This window comes from Scardinius erythrophthalmus, assembly GCF_964197995.2.
Source record: "Scardinius erythrophthalmus genome assembly, chromosome: 10".
NCBI lineage: Eukaryota > Metazoa > Chordata > Actinopteri > Cypriniformes > Leuciscidae > Scardinius > Scardinius erythrophthalmus.
This window is the reverse complement of record NC_138230.1, coordinates 25,402,444-25,419,575: the sequence shown is the minus strand read 5'-3', so window position 1 is coordinate 25,419,575 and position 17,132 is coordinate 25,402,444. Positions and strand designations below refer to the sequence as shown.

General features: G+C 40.3%; 1 protein-coding gene across 1 annotated transcript in view; it reads left to right on the top strand.

The window, feature by feature from the left end:
* ptprua (protein tyrosine phosphatase receptor type Ua) overlaps positions 1-17,132 on the top strand; it is a 446,907-nt gene that overhangs the window by 320,925 nt on the left and 108,850 nt on the right. The window contains exons 11-12 of the mRNA XM_081375841.1: positions 1,139-1,241; positions 1,863-2,160. Of these exons, the coding sequence (XP_081231967.1) occupies positions 1,139-1,241; positions 1,863-2,160 (401 nt within the window). The remainder of the gene's footprint in view (positions 1-1,138; positions 1,242-1,862; positions 2,161-17,132) is intronic.

The following is a 17,132-nucleotide window of genomic DNA, read 5'->3' as shown; positions in this document are numbered from 1 at the left end:
TGTCAACAAAATGAAAGAATTTTGAACATGACATAATCCAATTTCCAATTTCTGTTCTGGAAATTTAGTTAGATAATGCAGTATTTACATATTTAGAAAACTTGTAATACAAAACAATTGTCTTAGTGTACTGTGATTAAATCTGTTGGGGAAGTATGTGTAATCCACACATCTCAGATACTTCAGACTTCCGAAGTCATACAATAGCTTCCCTGCTTTGTGTCAAACAGGTTAAATGGGTAATCATTTTTGCACGTTCCCTTAAACACACATACACACACACACACACACACACACACACACACACACACACACACACACACACACACACACACACACACACACACACAATAACCCAGCTGTGAGCATGAGCAAAACTTTTCTTATTTGTCTGTTTCTTTTGAGGTTTGTTCCAATAAACATGTCAATCGCAACATCCCACAGTCCTCTTATAAAACAGATCTAACACTAGCACTGTGATGGCAGCTCTCATTCTTTGTACTCTAGATTTTCTGCTTGTTTTAGTATGCTGAAGGCTGAGACATTGACCTGTTCACTAGCACACTAATTGACTTCCAATAATAAGCGGGAATGGGAGCAGGAGGTCTGTTCTACGCTCACCGCTCAAGAGACTTTATAAAGGACTGTGGATCGCTCTCATCCTCCTCCATGTGTTTCATAGCCCTCATGTAGTGTGCTATGTCTAGGGCGGGTTTTTGTTCTTTGTGGAGCAAGTGATTTAAGTCAGTGGAAAACCAAGACTAATTTGAAAGATTTTTCTGTGTGTTCGAGTTGCTAGGTGTGTGGGAGTGTGTAATTTTTATTTTTTTAAATAGATGAAATATAAAAATTCTGTTGTTATTTACTCATCCTTGGTTAATTATAAATTTGTATTTTAAGTCTTTGTTTACTGATAATCTTCCCCTCCGGTTGTTAACTGTTAACTGAGAAACACTGCAGCCGAATCATAGACTCAAATCATTCAGTGGAATTTCATGGACCAGCACAAAATAATGATTTGTTCACTGGTCCAGATCTCAAGTCACTCAGGCGGAGTTTATGTTGGCACAAAAAAAAATGATTTCTTACTCACATCTAAGACAGATCAGATACTGTTTGCTCTTTCTTTCCCCCTCAGCGCCTGCATTTGATTATGAAGACGTCCCATCTCCACTGAGTGAATCTGAGAGCACCATAACAGTCCTACTGCGTCCAGCCTTGGGGAGAGGAGCACCTGTTAGGTAATAAATTCGATATAATATGAAAAATGTTTATTTTCCACAATATTTGCTATAAATATATATCTGCAGTTGACAAGGCTGTTAGTAAACTTGTTCAATGACAATAATCCAGATGTCCAAAGATTAAATGCATATTATCCCCAATAAAACAAGGTTGTTGTTTTGTTTTTTTCATCATGTTATGACTACTCAGCAGTTGAATTATGAGCTAATATCACAGAAACTAAACTACTTTCATGGCAAACTAAATTGCTTTCTATATTTTTTTGTAATGTATATGTTAATGTAATGTTACTATAATGTGGTGTGTAGGTAAATCATGTTATGTGTTATGTATATTGTGTTGCATCTGTTATCTCGAATGCCCAAGATGAATTTCTCCGTCAGGAGACAATAAAGGCTAATCAAATAAAAAATCAGTCAAATCAAATCAATTTTTAAAATCATGTGGCAAATACTGTTGTATGAGCCTTTTTATACTGTGGTATAGGCTATTTTTGGTTTATTAAGCTATTGTTTCATTAAGCACCTGAGGCCATGATTCTATCAAGGACTGCAAATACAGTTTAGTACACTCCAGAACAGATCAGAGTTTAAAGACCGTTATATCTTCCTCTACAGCACCTATCATGTGGTTGTGGTGGAGGAGGACAGATCCAGACAGGTGAGGCGGAGGGAGTTGGGTCACATGGAGTGTTTCCCTGCTCCTTCCTCCCATGGGGAGACTCCAGGGGGAGGAGGAGGGGCAAGTGGTGCACCGCCTCATTACTACACCGCTGAACTCCCACCCAGCAGCTTGTCCGAGGCTACGCCCTTCACCGTGGGGGACAACCACACCTACAACGGCTACTGGAACACACCTCTTGACCCCAGCAAGAATTATATCATCTACTTCCAGGCCTCCAGTAACTTCAGAGGGGTGAGTGATCCCATCTGCCCAATAAATGCTCATTAGGAACTCATGTATGCATGTATGTATGTTGGAGAAGAAATGGGAAAGGTTTTGGAGAAACTGTTTTATTCCAAATATCCTGTCATGTAGAGAGAAGACAGTGTCTTTTAAGACTATTACTACTGGATATTACATTGTTGATCTTCATCAGATCTTAGCATATGTATTAGCAAACATAATGTTTTGTTGGAACTAAAAAATAATCAAAAGTATAGTGGCAAGACTAAGTTTGTGATGCCTTTGAAAATATGTTTATTTTTAATGGAAGCTTATGGGTAGCGATATTAAATTTGAAATATTTAAAAATGGCAATGTATTTCTGTATTTACATTTACATTTTCCATACCAAATGTGTAACGTTTGGAGCAAAATGCTAATTCAAATTCAATAACATAATTTACATTTTCTATTTCCTTTACTCGTTTTAACATATAATTTAAATAACATATGTAGTAAGGTTCGTAATGATGTATATATAGGAAGGAAGAAGACAGGGGTCGGCTGACTGGGACGCTCACTTTATTGACTCTTTCTCACAAACAAAACGATGCGCACAAAGCGCCTTCACCGTGTCACAGCACAGCTTTCAGACAAAACAATATTCTCAGCACGATTCTCTTTCGACTCTCCAGCAGCGTCCTTGTGAGGTCCCAGTCCAAACTCTCTCGTCCTCTCTCTCGCTCTCCTCGGCTTTATGCGGTCTCTCCACGCCAATTACTGCAATCAGACACAGGTGTTCATCATCTGCACTTGACCTACTTACTCACCGCTCGGCCCCCACCTTTTTCTCCCGCTCCAGACCTCGCGAAACCACGCCCCCCTCGCCACATACCCCCACCGCCCGACTCAGGCCGGGGAGCCATCCGGCCTGCAGCCTCCCCCCCCCTCCTCCTGGAGAGGAAGTCAGCCACAGTCATCTGTGCACCCGGCCTGTGGATCACCTGGAACTTAAACGGCTGTAAAGCTAGATACCAACGGGTGATCCGCGCGTTGGTATCCTTCATGCGGTGGAGCCACTGCAGGGGAGCGTGGTCCGAACAGAGGGTGAACTCCCGTCCCAAGAGGTAGTAGCGGAGTGTGAGAACGGCCCACCTGATGGCTAGGCACTCTTTTTCGATGGTGCTGTACATCGTCTCTCTCTTCGAGAGCTTCCGACTGATGTACAGCACCGGCCGCTCCTCACCCTCCACCTCCTGGGACAGGACCGCGCCCATCCCCCTGTCCGATGCGTCGGTCTGCAGAATAAAAGGGAGAGAAAAGTTAGGGGCATGTAAGAGTGGGCCACCACACAAAGCAGCCTTTATCTGAGTGAAAGCCTGCTGACACTGCTCCGTCCACTGAACCGTATCTGGTACCTCCTTTTTAGTCAGATCAGTCAACGGGCTGGCGAGGTCCGAATAATTAGGCACAAACCTTCTATAATATCCCGCCAGCCCCAAGAACTGTCTAACCTCCTTTTTGGTCTTGGGTCTTGGACAAGTTGCAACTGCTGCCGTCTTATCAATTTGGGGACGCACCTGTCCATGACCCAAGTGGAAGCCCAGATATCTAACTTCCACCCGCCCAACAGCACACTTCTTTGGGTTTGCCGTAAGTCCAGCCCTTCTCAGCGTCTTCAGGACAGCCCGCAAATGCTGCATATGCCGCTGCCAATCACCACTATAGATGATGATGTCATCCAAGTAGGCAGCAGCATATGCAGCATGCGGCCGGAGAATTCTGTCCATCAGACGCTGAAACGTTGCTGGAGCCCCGAACAAACCGAAAGGAAGGGTGACAAATTGGTGTAATCCGAACGGCGTGGTGAAAGCGGTCTTTTCTTTGGACATAGGTGATAAGGGGATCTGCCAATATCCCTTCGTTAAGTCCAGTGTCGAATAAAAACGAGCAGTACCCAGCCGATCAAGCAATTCGTCAATCCTAGGCATTGGATAAGCGTCGAATTTCGACACAGCATTCACCTTCCTGTAATCCACACAGAACCTGACTGAGCCGTCCGTTTTGGGAACCAACACTATCGGGCTCGCCCAGTCACTGTTGGATTCTTCTATTACTCCCATTTCCATCATGGCCTCTAATTCGCTCTGCACTACTTTTTTTTTATGTTCTGGCAGGCGATACGGCCGGCTGCGAACTACCACCCCCGGCTCTGTCTCAACGTGGTGCTGAATGAGATCTGTACGACCAGGCAGAGGCGAGAACACATCGGCAAATTCTGCTTGTAAATTCTTTATGTCAGTGAGTTGGGATGGTGAGAGGTGGTCTCCCCCAGGGTCCAGAGCGAGGGATTGAGTTTTGATAAGCGCTTCTGGACCGAGATCCTCCTCTCCGCTCACCACCATCGCCAACAACACTGACTCCACCTCCGACCATTTTTTAAGGAGATTGAGGTGGTATATTTGATGTGCCCCGCCCCTATCTGTTCGTATTACCTCATAGTTGAGATCCCCAACTCGCCGTGTGACCTCGAAGGGTCCTTGCCACTTTGCGAGTAATTTCGAACTAGAAGTGGGAAGTAATACAAGCACTTTTTCTCCCGGTGTAAATTGACGCAGTCTAGCCCCCCTGTTGTACAACCGACTTTGTCTGTCCTGAGCCTGTAACAAATTCTCCATGGATAGCCGCCCCAAAGTGTGGAGTTTTGTTCTCAGGTCCATGACATACTGAATTTCATTTTTGCTATTTGAAGGTCCGTCCTCCCAAGTTTCTCTAAGGACGTCCAACACCCCGCGAGGTTGACGTCCATAGAGAAGCTCGAAGGGGGAAAACCCCGTGGAGGCTTGGGGGACCTCTCGTACAGCGAACAAGAGGAGTTCTAACCATTTATCCCAATTTTTGGCGTCTTCCTGTACGAACTTTCGAATCATGGTTTTTAACGTGCGATTAAACCGTTCGACCAGCCCGTCTGTCTGTGGGTGATAGACACTGGTACGAATCGCTTTAATGCCCAATAACTCGTAAAGTTCGCGTATGGTTCGTGACATAAACGCCGTGCCTTGATCGGTGAGAATCTCTTTCGGGATTCCCACCCGGGAGATCAATGAAAACAGAGCACTCGCCACACTTTTAGCGGAAATAGTGCGGAGTGGAACTGCTTCGGGATACCGCGTTGCATAGTCCACCAGGACTAATGCAAAGCGGTGTCCCCGTGCTGACCGTTCTAATGGCCCGACGAGGTCCATACCAATTCGCTCGAAGGGGGCCTGCATTAAAGGAAGGGGGCACAAAGGTGCTTTTGGGTTAGCCGGTGGGTTTACCAACTGACATTCACGACAAGACGCACACCACTTGCGCACGTTCTCGTGAATGCCCGGCCAAAAGAATCGGGCCATGAGACGATTTAGTGTCGCTGTTTGTCCTAAATGCCCGGCCATTGGATTACAGTGAGCCGCCTGGAAAAGCATTTCCCGGCGGCTTCGAGGAACTAACAACTGAGTTGTATCTTGTTTTGACTGGGCGTCTTGGGTCACCCGATACAACTTATCTTTTAAAATTGAAAAATAAGGATAGGAGAGCGGTTGGTCAGGGTGGAGAAGCTGGCCATCGATGGATCGAACCTGATCAAAAGCATGTTTTAGTGTCTCATCCTGGGACTGCTCCAGGGGAAAATCATCGCGTTCCGGAAAGTTAATTCCTCCCGAAACGCTCTGTTCCCCTGAAACAGTACCCAGAGGTTCTAACTCAGCTTCACCCAGCTGAGCAACCGCCTCTCTTCCTTCCGGTTTTTCCCAAGAAGCATCCGTACACAAAATCCCTAATAATTTATTAAAGTCTGGCCAATCAGTTCCCAAAATTAACGGATGCCGGAGGTGCGGATTAATTGCTACCTCCACACTATGTTTTTGTCCCCTAAATTGAATTTCCACGGGCAATCTAGGATAATCCACCACATCCCCGTGCACACACCTTACCCTAACCATGCGGCCATTATCCAATGCCTCGGACTGAATCAGGCTTTGATGCATAGAGGTTTGGTTACAGCCTGAATCCACCAAAGCCTGATAGGTACCCCCCTTGATACTCACAGGTATCTGATACTGGCCAGCTTGATCGGGGGCAGCTCGTGGGGCGTCGGGGACCCGGATCAGTGTCCCCACCTCCATCACTGGACACCGATCTATAAAGTGACCCGGGTCCCCGCAGCGCCAACAAGCCGGCCCAGGCTTCCCCTCTGCTCTGTGGGTAGGAAGCGGGTCAAGGAATTGGCGTGGAGAGAGCGCCGCCGCCGCTTGCGGAGGACCCGATTCAGAAAACGATCCCCCTCCCCGGGTAAAGGCTCTGGATGGAGCCGCCGGCTCACTCTGGCTCCCCATCCTCCACCGTGGTAGAGGTTTCGGCGGTGGTCCTCCCCGAGTCCTGGGGAGGGGGACGGGCCTAGAGGGAGAGGGAGAGAGAGAGAGAGGAAGAGAGGCAGATGGAAGAGGTTCGCCGACCCCTGGACACGCCACCATCTGATCCTCCGCCAGCTGGATGGCCTGTTTCAGCGACGTCGGGCGGTGGCACTGGACCCACTCTGCAGTCCTCTTTGGCAGTCGCGAGATGAACTGCTCCAGTACCACTCGATCTATGATACCCTCGACGTCGCTTCCATCGGCCATCAGCCACTTGCGGCAAGAGTCCCGGAGCTGTTGTGCCATGATGAAGGGCCGGCCGGACTCGTCGAGGCTCAGGGTCCTGAAGCGCTGACGGTGTTGTTCTGGGGTCCGGCCGACCCGCTGTAGGATGGCACGTTTCAGGTCTTCATAGACCAGGAGGTTCCGGACTGGCAGTTGGTGTGCGGCTACTTGTGCTTCCCCGGAAAGCAACGGGATGAGCCGCATTGGCCAGTCCGTAGAGGGCCATCCCCTGTTCTCCGCTGACCGCTCGAAGAGGTCCAAAAAAGCCTCCGGGTCATCCTGCGGCCCCATTTTGTTCAGCGGCAGCGGTGAGAACTCAGGTGTTTGGGGGACGGCCTTAACCTCCCGGTCTATCCAGCTCCGGAACAGCTCGCGGTCTTCATGCTGGCCTCGGAGGAGTGCTTCAAAGCGATGGTCTTGCTCCTCCTTTATGGCCAGCAGCTGTCGATGTTGTTCCTGGTGAAGACCGGCGAGCGTTTGTATGATGTCCGCAAATGGCGAGGCTGGCGGGTTTTGCATGGCGGCGATGATCTTCCTCCTTCCCGGGTTTCGGCTCCACTGTAGTAAGGTTCGTAATGATGTATATATAGGAAGGAAGAAGACAGGGGTCGGCTGACTGGGACGCTCACTTTATTGACTCTTTCTCACAAACAAAACGATGCGCACAAAGCGCCTTCACCGTGTCACAGCACAGCTTTCAGACAAAACAATATTCTCAGCACGATTCTCTTTCGACTCTCCAGCAGCGTCCTTGTGAGGTCCCAGTCCAAACTCTCTCGTCCTCTCTCTCGCTCTCCTCGGCTTTATGCGGTCTCTCCACGCCAATTACTGCAATCAGACACAGGTGTTCATCATCTGCACTTGACCTACTTACTCACCGCTCGGCCCCCACCTTTTTCTCCCGCTCCAGACCTCGCGAAACCACGCCCCCCTCGCCACAACATATAATTGGCATTTTCCTCCAAACGTTTGGTATGGAAAATGCATTGCCATTTTACATATTTCAAATTGAATGTCACTACTAATAAGCTTCCATATATTTATGCATTGCTTACTCATAAAATGTGGTCTGATCTAAGACAAAATTTGACTTAACTGATAGCACACAAACAGATATGCTTTTCAGAATATTACTGAATACATTGAGTTATCATTGACAGGGCAGGTTGGAAAAGGTAAGTCAACTTCTGTGTTGCAACATCTCTAAAAGATATTTGAAATCAATTAGGGAGATTAGGGTTGCCGATGTGCCCTTTCCTATAAAGGCACACAAATACATGGTACTAACAAATCTGTTCTTCTGGACTGTGTTGCACTTCAATGAAAGAAGCATACTATTTAGTGGAGGTCCTGAAACTAAAATAATGCCTTGATGTCAGCTGCAAAAATGCTACAATAATGAAGGGGGAAAAGTTACTTTCTAGTCATGAATAGGTTGACATGTAGGAGTCTTATATACAGAAGAGTCCCCCAAGCAGTGTAACACCTGATTCATTCTGAGACTTCTTGCGCATCATCACAGATCAACTTTTCCCAGCACTGCTGTCACCACTGTTGGTGTCACTTACTGTACATAAATAACTTAATAATATGACTACCTTGGATCTATAATTGACCCCAGAGGCATTTTATAAATAATAAAGAGGTAGAGGTATGTCCCTCAGTTAATTTCAAAAGAGCTTTAACAGTTGAATGGGTCATCTTCTCTTTCATCTTTAGTGCTTTCAGACCAGGTCTTATTTAGGTCTATTCAGCTCTTGAACTCTTTGCAAGGCAACACATTATTGCCTCTTCAGTTCATCAGCTATTTGAGACTAAACTGATGGTTCTTTCATTGAGTTCTCATCAGATCGTTTTTCATTTGAATTTCTCACTTGAGACATTAGCACATGAACCTGCCTCAGACATATCACTTCTCTTGGAAGTTCCAGGAATTTCCTGCATATTGAACGCAGCTCCCTGACGCCCCCAAAATACATACAATAATATTGGAAACCAAGCGAGCGAGATAGAAACCCCGTTTCCGTCTGGAATTAAGAGCAGTGATAAGTGATAAGTTTCAAGGATCCAATCACAAGTGGTCAACTGAGACAAATGGCTGTTTCCACTTGAGAATAAGAAGCATCTCCTTTTAATTGATCACACTCTTGAAGCACAGAGTGTGTCACGCATATACTATACAGATAAATACAGAGTTGCGCTATGGCACTGAATTGATTAGCTGGTTTAGGTGTGTTTAGTTAGGGCTAGAGCTAAACTCTGCTGGAAGGTGGCCCTCCAGGTCTAGGACTTTACAAGTTCAGCAGTATCAATACTTCTTTAAGCCTGCTTAACACACCATAAACTGTTCTTCATTTGCAGTTAACTTTGATGTTGGGTGAAGATTTGGGAAATAGACAGCAGACAATAAAATTATATACAGTAATAAATTATGTATGCTTATGTAATTAGAATAAATAACTACCACTGAAGATGTAATTTGCTTACGTAGCAACCTTGGAAAGCTATTAAAGGATTATTAAATCATTTGAGCACATCATAGCATCCTATTTACTGCTATTAAGATGCCGCTTATTTTGTTGTGGTGCTTTTGGTCTGATGTATTGAGGTGATCCAGATTGCGGTACATGAAAGATTTCACTGCGAGCGCAATAGAGAGAAGCATTTGAATCATCAATTGTCATTTTAATGAGGCCTGTGGAGTCTTCTGTATTCTGTCTCCTTGTCACAGAGATGACTCTGTAGTGTCTCTGTAGTAAAAAGGAGGGTTGTAGATTTAGAGAACAAGACAAACACACTCCTTTTGACTCATGTTGGCTAGCTGTCTCATCATTACAAACAAAACAAAGGTACCATTGTATCCAATAATAGGATTGTGCTGAAAATCCCTCCTCTAATGGGAAGTAACGAATACATAATTGACCATAAACAGTAGCGTCAACCACTCACGCTGTCTGACACTCACCATTCAAAGTGAGTTTATTCTAGCACGAGTCAAATTCATTTAGGTATTTGTTTATCTGACCCACACACATTTCCATCTCAATCAGCCTAAATAAATCTTTTTAACATGAGTGACGCTAAATGCTCAGCTTTGCTGGTGCTTATTATTTTGACAATTATTCCTGATAATTAGGTGCAGGTTCTCTCTATTAGACTTGCCCTGAATTTAAACAGTAATTACTCTGACTAAAGTGGCTTACTGCAGCTCTATGGGTTGGGTTTTAAAACAGACAAATACATTTTAGAATAAAACTGAAATTATTTGTAGGAAAGGCTAGCTTCAATATTACTGTTGCTCCAAACCCCAAATCCCCCTGATAAGTTTTAAACCTCATTACATAAGTCATCCTGCACCAATTGTGCTACGGACTTGAGTGAGACCTCAAATTTTGCAGCTTAAAGACCTTATATGCCAGAGAAACTAGCGCGCAGCCATCTTTAGAATTTTGTGTTTTAACTTCTGTTTTTGCGGTAGGTCTGTATAATTATATGGCATCACTGTCGAAGAGTAATTAGCTGGTGAAGTGGATTTACTTATTGTTGAGGTAATACAAGTTATCATGAGCATTGTTATGTTGGAAGTCAAAAGTCATAACAAATGTCAGTAGACCGGGAAGATTTAAAAACGAGCAGTTCATTCATAAATCTGTAAGAGCTCTCCTGCTGTGGAAATACAAACTGCAAGACAGAAAACAACGAGGCTACTTAAGGTGGTCACATTTTTGCTCGTTAACTTACATTGAAGGAGCACTCTAAAAAACACTGGGTTAAAAACAACCCAATTTGGGTTGTTTTCAACCCAAGGGCTGGGTAAATATAACAGAACACATGTTGGGTTAATTTTACCCAGAAAACTGAGTTGTTTATTCAACCCAGCATAATGGGTTGATTTAACCCAGCATTTGATTCATTTTTTCTATAATCCGTTTTTTTTTTTTTTGTTTGTTTTTTTACTTCATACATTACAGTTTTTTACAATCGTTATGACAATTTTTTCAATACTTTTATCAAATTTCCTAAACTCTTAACGCACCAACACACCTACAACACACAACTGGCAGAACAGTTAATTTCATGCTCAAAATCACACATTGCAAACTAAACTCCAACACTAATTTTCAAAACACAATAATACACTAGCAACAATACACTATGTCTACCAAAACACTGCAAACATGTCTCAAAATCAAATAATTTTTCAAAACACTATATGTTCTCTTCCAACAGTAAGATTTAGTCAATCATAATACAATGTCATAAAAACACTGACATCAGATGGAATTACAGAAACTGCATTATTTTATGTGTCAGGTCTGCCCTTATACAACAGACAGTATATTGTATTGATAATAGATTGTGTTTTGCACTACAGTTTCTTTTGAATCAATTAAAAAAAGACCCATCTCAGAGTGCTTTATAGAATGTACGGTTACAGTATACTATATCGTCATGCGATTGAAAGAACCTCAACACCTGAGTGTGTTTCCTAGATGGGAATCAGCTGTGATTTATATACAGTACAGGTCAGAAGTTTGGAAACATTACTATTTTTAATGTTTTTGAAAGAAGTTTCTTCTGCTCATCAAGCCTGCATTTTTTTGATCAAAAATACAGAAAAAATGTAATATTGTGATATATTACAGTTTTTCTCGATTGCTTAAACACATTTCTTGAAACTATGCCTCGTATTCTCAAAACTATAAACACAAATCCATAACGTCTCACCCAATTCCCCAAACATCCTATTTTCAGGTCAAAATGAAGCTCTACACTCAAAACCATTCACTCTTGCTGAAAAACCAAACTTTGCCCTCAAACAGGACACACAAGCCCTCAAAATCACACACACTACAACATAGTCTAACACACTGGTGCAATAAATTCAAAACAACATTTCCAAAACTGGTAAGTTATGTTGCTTGAGGTTTCCCCATCACAAACCTTTTCACATGATGAACACAAAAAAAAACAACCAGTGGATACATTGGCACATTTTTATTCATACACAGAAAACACACACACACAAAAACATTTTTTTTTTCTGTTTTACTCTTTTTTTTTACTCTATCCTCTAATTTTTTTTTTAGATTTACTTGCAGTAAGATGTGTGTGAACAACATATGACAGTAAAAGAGCACACACAAAACATATTCTAATATGGAATTCGAATTGTATTGGAATGGTAAAGAGTGTTGGGACGTAACAGGATGGCCTCCACTCAAGGATACAATATGATGGACACGTCTAAGAATGTTCCACATATGGTTGAAATACCACAATTTGCCTAGAAAGATAACATTCTGGGAGTCAAGACTATAAAGGAGAAAGGATGCCCTCCCTTCACTGTCACACTCTGCAGCCACACTGTCTGACTGTATGACTGCTGGCCTTTTCTTGCAAAAGAAAATAAATCTCATCAAAGACTATTGGAAATGTTTGTCTCTTATTCAGTGATATAATTTTGTTTGCCACCACACCTCCCTGAAGGTTCTCGAGGCGATGGTAAAGCGACTCAAATTTGGCCTTACTCGTAGTCGAGCCTCCCTCATAGTCATACCATTGACAAAGACATGGGCAACTAGAGTGGCTTGAATTTCATCTGACACTGCTTGTCTTCTTGTCCTTGCCCTTCCTCCTCCTCCTCATTCTTATCCCTCTTCCTTCATGTCTTTCTGGATCCATTGTTCCAAAACGCAATAAACTTATTTGGGCCCTTTTGTCTATCTATTGAAGGTTCTTATTGATGTGTGTTAAATTTTGACTCTTAGTGTTTCCACCTGGGTAATTGTGTGCTAACTGAGCTGAAGCTGTGCTGACTTGAGTGAACAATATTGAATGCTAGTGCTTTCTAAATGACAACATGGTCTAAGCAATGAGAAATGAAGGGATTTGTGTGTAGAGTTTTGCAGTGACAGTTCAACAAATCTGACTCATGTGTCAAAACAGGGAATAGTGTTTATAGTTTAGTGAAATGGGTGTGCTTTTTGATAAATGGCATTATGGTTTTGAAATTTTAGTTCAAAAGCCTGGTTATAGTGTTTAAGCAATCGAGAAAAACTGTATTACAATTTAAAATAATTGGTTTTCAGTTTATACTTTAAATTATAATTTATTTCTGTGATGCAAAGCTGAATTTTCAGGATCATTACTCCAGTCTATCACATGATCCTTTAGAAATCATTCTAATATGATAATTCATTATCAAAGTTGGAAACAGTTCTTCTGCTTAATATTTTTTTATAACATGTGATACTTTTTTAGGATACTAGGACCACAATGGAAATAAGTTTCTAACTTTTTTGTGTTATCCTCGACAGTTCTGATTAATGTATAATGTCATTGTGATGACTTCTTGTTATACATTTATTTTTTTTACTGTCTAATAAATCAAATCAAAAAATCAAAACTTTGATGAATAAAAAGTAAAAAAAAAAAAAAAAGTTTTAAAAATAGAAATATTTTGTAACAACAATATACACTACTGGTCAGTAATTTGGGGTCAGTAATTTTTTTTTCTTTCTTTTTTTTAAATAAATCAGTACTTTTATTCAGCAAGGATGTGTTACAGTTTTTTACGATCGCTATGACAATTTTTTCAATACTTTTAACAAATTTCCTAAACTCTTAACACACCAACACACCTAAAACACACAATTGGCAAAACGGTTAATTTCATGCTCAAAATCACACATTGTAAACTAAACTCCAAAACTAATTTTCAAAATACAATAATACACTAACACAATACACTATGTCTAACAAAACACTGCAAACATGTTTCAAAATCAAATAATTATTCAAAACACTAACATATGGTCTCTTCCAACAGGAACATTTAGTCAATCATAACACAATGACAAAACAACACTATCATCAGCTGAAATTACAGAAACTGCATTATTTTATGTGTCAGGTCTGCCCTTATACAACAGACAGTATACTGTATTGATCATAGATTGTGTTTTGTACTGCAGATTTTTTTTTTTTTGGAAGTCTCTATATTTTTGTTTTGTTTGTAATGTAAATGCATGCATTTTGTTGTTGTTGTTTTTTGCAGCAGAAATTCAATGCAACAAAATAAATGACCCTTCTTAGAGTAGCTTATAGAATGTATGGTTTATGAAAAAAGAAGACAGAGACAGAATTGCAGTAACGGCTTTACAGTATTTGCAACAGGACATTTCTGCAATATAACAAAAATATGCAATATAGCTGCCATTTACAGTATTACTGTGTGTGAAAATACAAAATATACAAACAGAAAAAGCCATCCTCTAATCTGCGCGGTCTTCTGCATTTGTCCACATGTTCTCATCCACATCGCATCTTGGGAAGAATCTTTTGGCTTGCCTTATCCTGGCAGTGTTCAACTGTGATGTCTTGGTATACAGCATCTTTTGCATACAGGAGGGACATTTGGTCCTGTGGACTATGGTCAAAAACCTTCCATCTCCAGGCTGAGAAAACTCCTCAATGGGGTTGAGGAAAGGGAAGTAAGGGGCAAGGAAAATGGACATCATCCTCTGATGGGCGTCAAACCAGCCTGTGACTAGACGGGAATGGTGGAATGCCACATTGTCCCATATTTGCATAACTTCAATCAGCTGTTTCTCACTAGCAATGGAATAATGTGAAAATACAAAATATACGAACAGAAAAAGCACCAGAATACTGTAAAAAAAAAAAAAAAAAAAAAAAGAGTCATCTTCTAATTATTTGCATAATTCAATCAGCTGTTTCTCAGTAAGAATAGAATAAAATACAGGGGATATATTTGTGTTTCAGTTCACAATATAAACAGCTGTTCACCTTGACTTTAGCCTGTAAGGTTAGGTTTAGAACATGGTGTTATCTGTTCTGACATACAGTGTTAAAGCATTGGTAAATTTGGCAGTAAAAATCCATTGTTTTGTTCTTGTTTGAGCTTGTGTGTAAATGAAGTTCAAGCATTTTAAATTTGTGTTAATTGTATGCATTTTGTGTTAAAGCAACAAGAAATGTGTTAATAGTATAGCTTACACAGGCGTATGTAGTGCTAACTGTGTTAAGAGTTTTGGAAAATTGTTAAAAGTATTGAAAAATCTGTCATAGCAATCGTAAAAAACTGTAAATTGATAAAAAGTGATAGTAAAGAAGATTTATAATATTAGAAAATATGTTTTGATTTTGAATAAATGCAGTTCTTTTTAACCTTTTATTCATCACATATATTAGGCAGCAGAACTGTTTCCAACACTCATGATAAATCAAAATATTAAAATGATTTCTAAAAGATCATGTGATAGACTGGATGTCACATGTGACACTGAAGACTGGAGTAATGATGCTGAAAATTCAGCTTTGCATCACAGGAATAAATTATTTTTTAAAGTATATTCAAATAGAAAACTATTATTTTAAGTTGTAATAATATTTCACAATATTACTGTTATTTTTCTGTATTTTTGATCAAATAAACGCAGCCTTGATAAGCATTAGAGACTTCAAAAATATAAAAAAAATGTAACGTTTCCAAACTTTTGACCTGTACTGTATTTGCAATCAGATGTGTCTCAGTTACAATAGAATAAAATACAGGGGATATATTTGTGTTTCAGTTCACAATATAAACAGCTGTTCACCTTGACTTTAGCCTGTAAGGTTAGGTTTAGAACATGGTGTTATCTGTTCTGACATACAGTGTTAAAGCATTGGTAAATTTGGCAGTAAAAATAAATTGTTTTGGTCTTGTTTGAGCTTGTGTGTAAAAGAAGTTAAAGCATTTTAAATTTGTGTTAACTGTATGCATTTTGTGTTAAAGCAACAACAAATTTGTTTATAGTATAGCTTACACAGACAGATGTAGTGCTAACTGTGTTAAGAGTTTTGGAAAATTGTTAAAAGTATTGAAAAATCTGTCATAGCAATCGTAAAAAACTGTAAATTGATAAAAAGTGATAGTAAAGAAGATTTATATTATTAGAAAATATGTTTTGATTTTGAATAAATGCAGTTCTTTTTAACCTTTTATTCATCACATATATTAGGCAGCAGAACTGTTTCCAACACTCATGATAAATCAAAATATTAAAATGATTTCTAAAAGATCATGTGATAGACTGGATGTCACATGTGACACTGAAGACTGGAGTAATGATGCTGAAAATTCAGCTTTGCATCACAGGAATAAATTATTTTTTAAAGTATATTCAAATAGAAAACTATTATTTTAAGTTGTAATAATATTTCACAATATTACTGTTATTTTTCTGTATTTTTGATCAAATAAACGCAGCCTTGATAAGCATTAGAGACTTCAAAAATATAAAAAAATGTAATGTTTCCAAACTTTTGACCTGTACTGTATTTGCAATCAGATGTGTCTCAGTTACAATAGAATAAAATACAGGGGATATATTTGTGTTTCAGTTCACAATATAAACAGCTGTTCACCTTGACTTTAGCCTGTAAGGTTAGGTTTAGAACATGGTGTTATCTGTTCTGACATACAGTGTTAAAGCATTGGTAAATTTGGCAGTAAAAATAAATTGTTTTGGTCTTGTTTGAGCTTGTGTGTAAAAGAAGTTAAAGCATTTTAAATTTGTGTTAACTGTATGCATTTTGTGTTAAAGCAACAACAAATTTGTTTATAGTGTAGCTTACACAGACGGATGTAGTGCTAACTGTGTTAAGAGTTTTGGAAAATTGTTCAAAGTATTGAAATATCTGTCATAGCAATTGTAAAAAACTGTAATTAATGTCTGCAGATTAACTTAAATCCTTTAAACTTTTTAGAATACTCGATACAACCACTGGCTTGTATGATAATTCCTTTATTTTCAGTTATTTTACAGTATATTTTATATAATTTTTAATACATATTGCCAACTTTTAAGATCGTTTAACAAATATTAGAAGTAAAAAATAAACATTTCTAAGTAATTCAAGTGTAATAGACCAGTCTCTGTTGTCCCATTTCCACTGTAACGGTGCTGGATCTCGTGCAGGAGCTTGTGTCATGTTCAGCGGGTGAACTTCTTACCAGACCGCAACCCTGCGTTTCACTCATAGCCGAAATATGCAGCGACAGGCTCCAAAACCTGTCCATAAACAATCAATGTACATTTCTGAAAACATATTTTGACATCATACATATTTATATTCTGTATCTTTTTGAATAAAATCATATAATGTTACGCAAGGCATCAGGCGTTTCCATCATGCGAAAAGATTGACACGACACTCGTTTAGGTGATTCACTTTGCACCCCTGTATGTTGCTTTGCATAAAATTAAATGATATACAGCACAATACTGAATTTATAGAAAAAAATAAAACGTA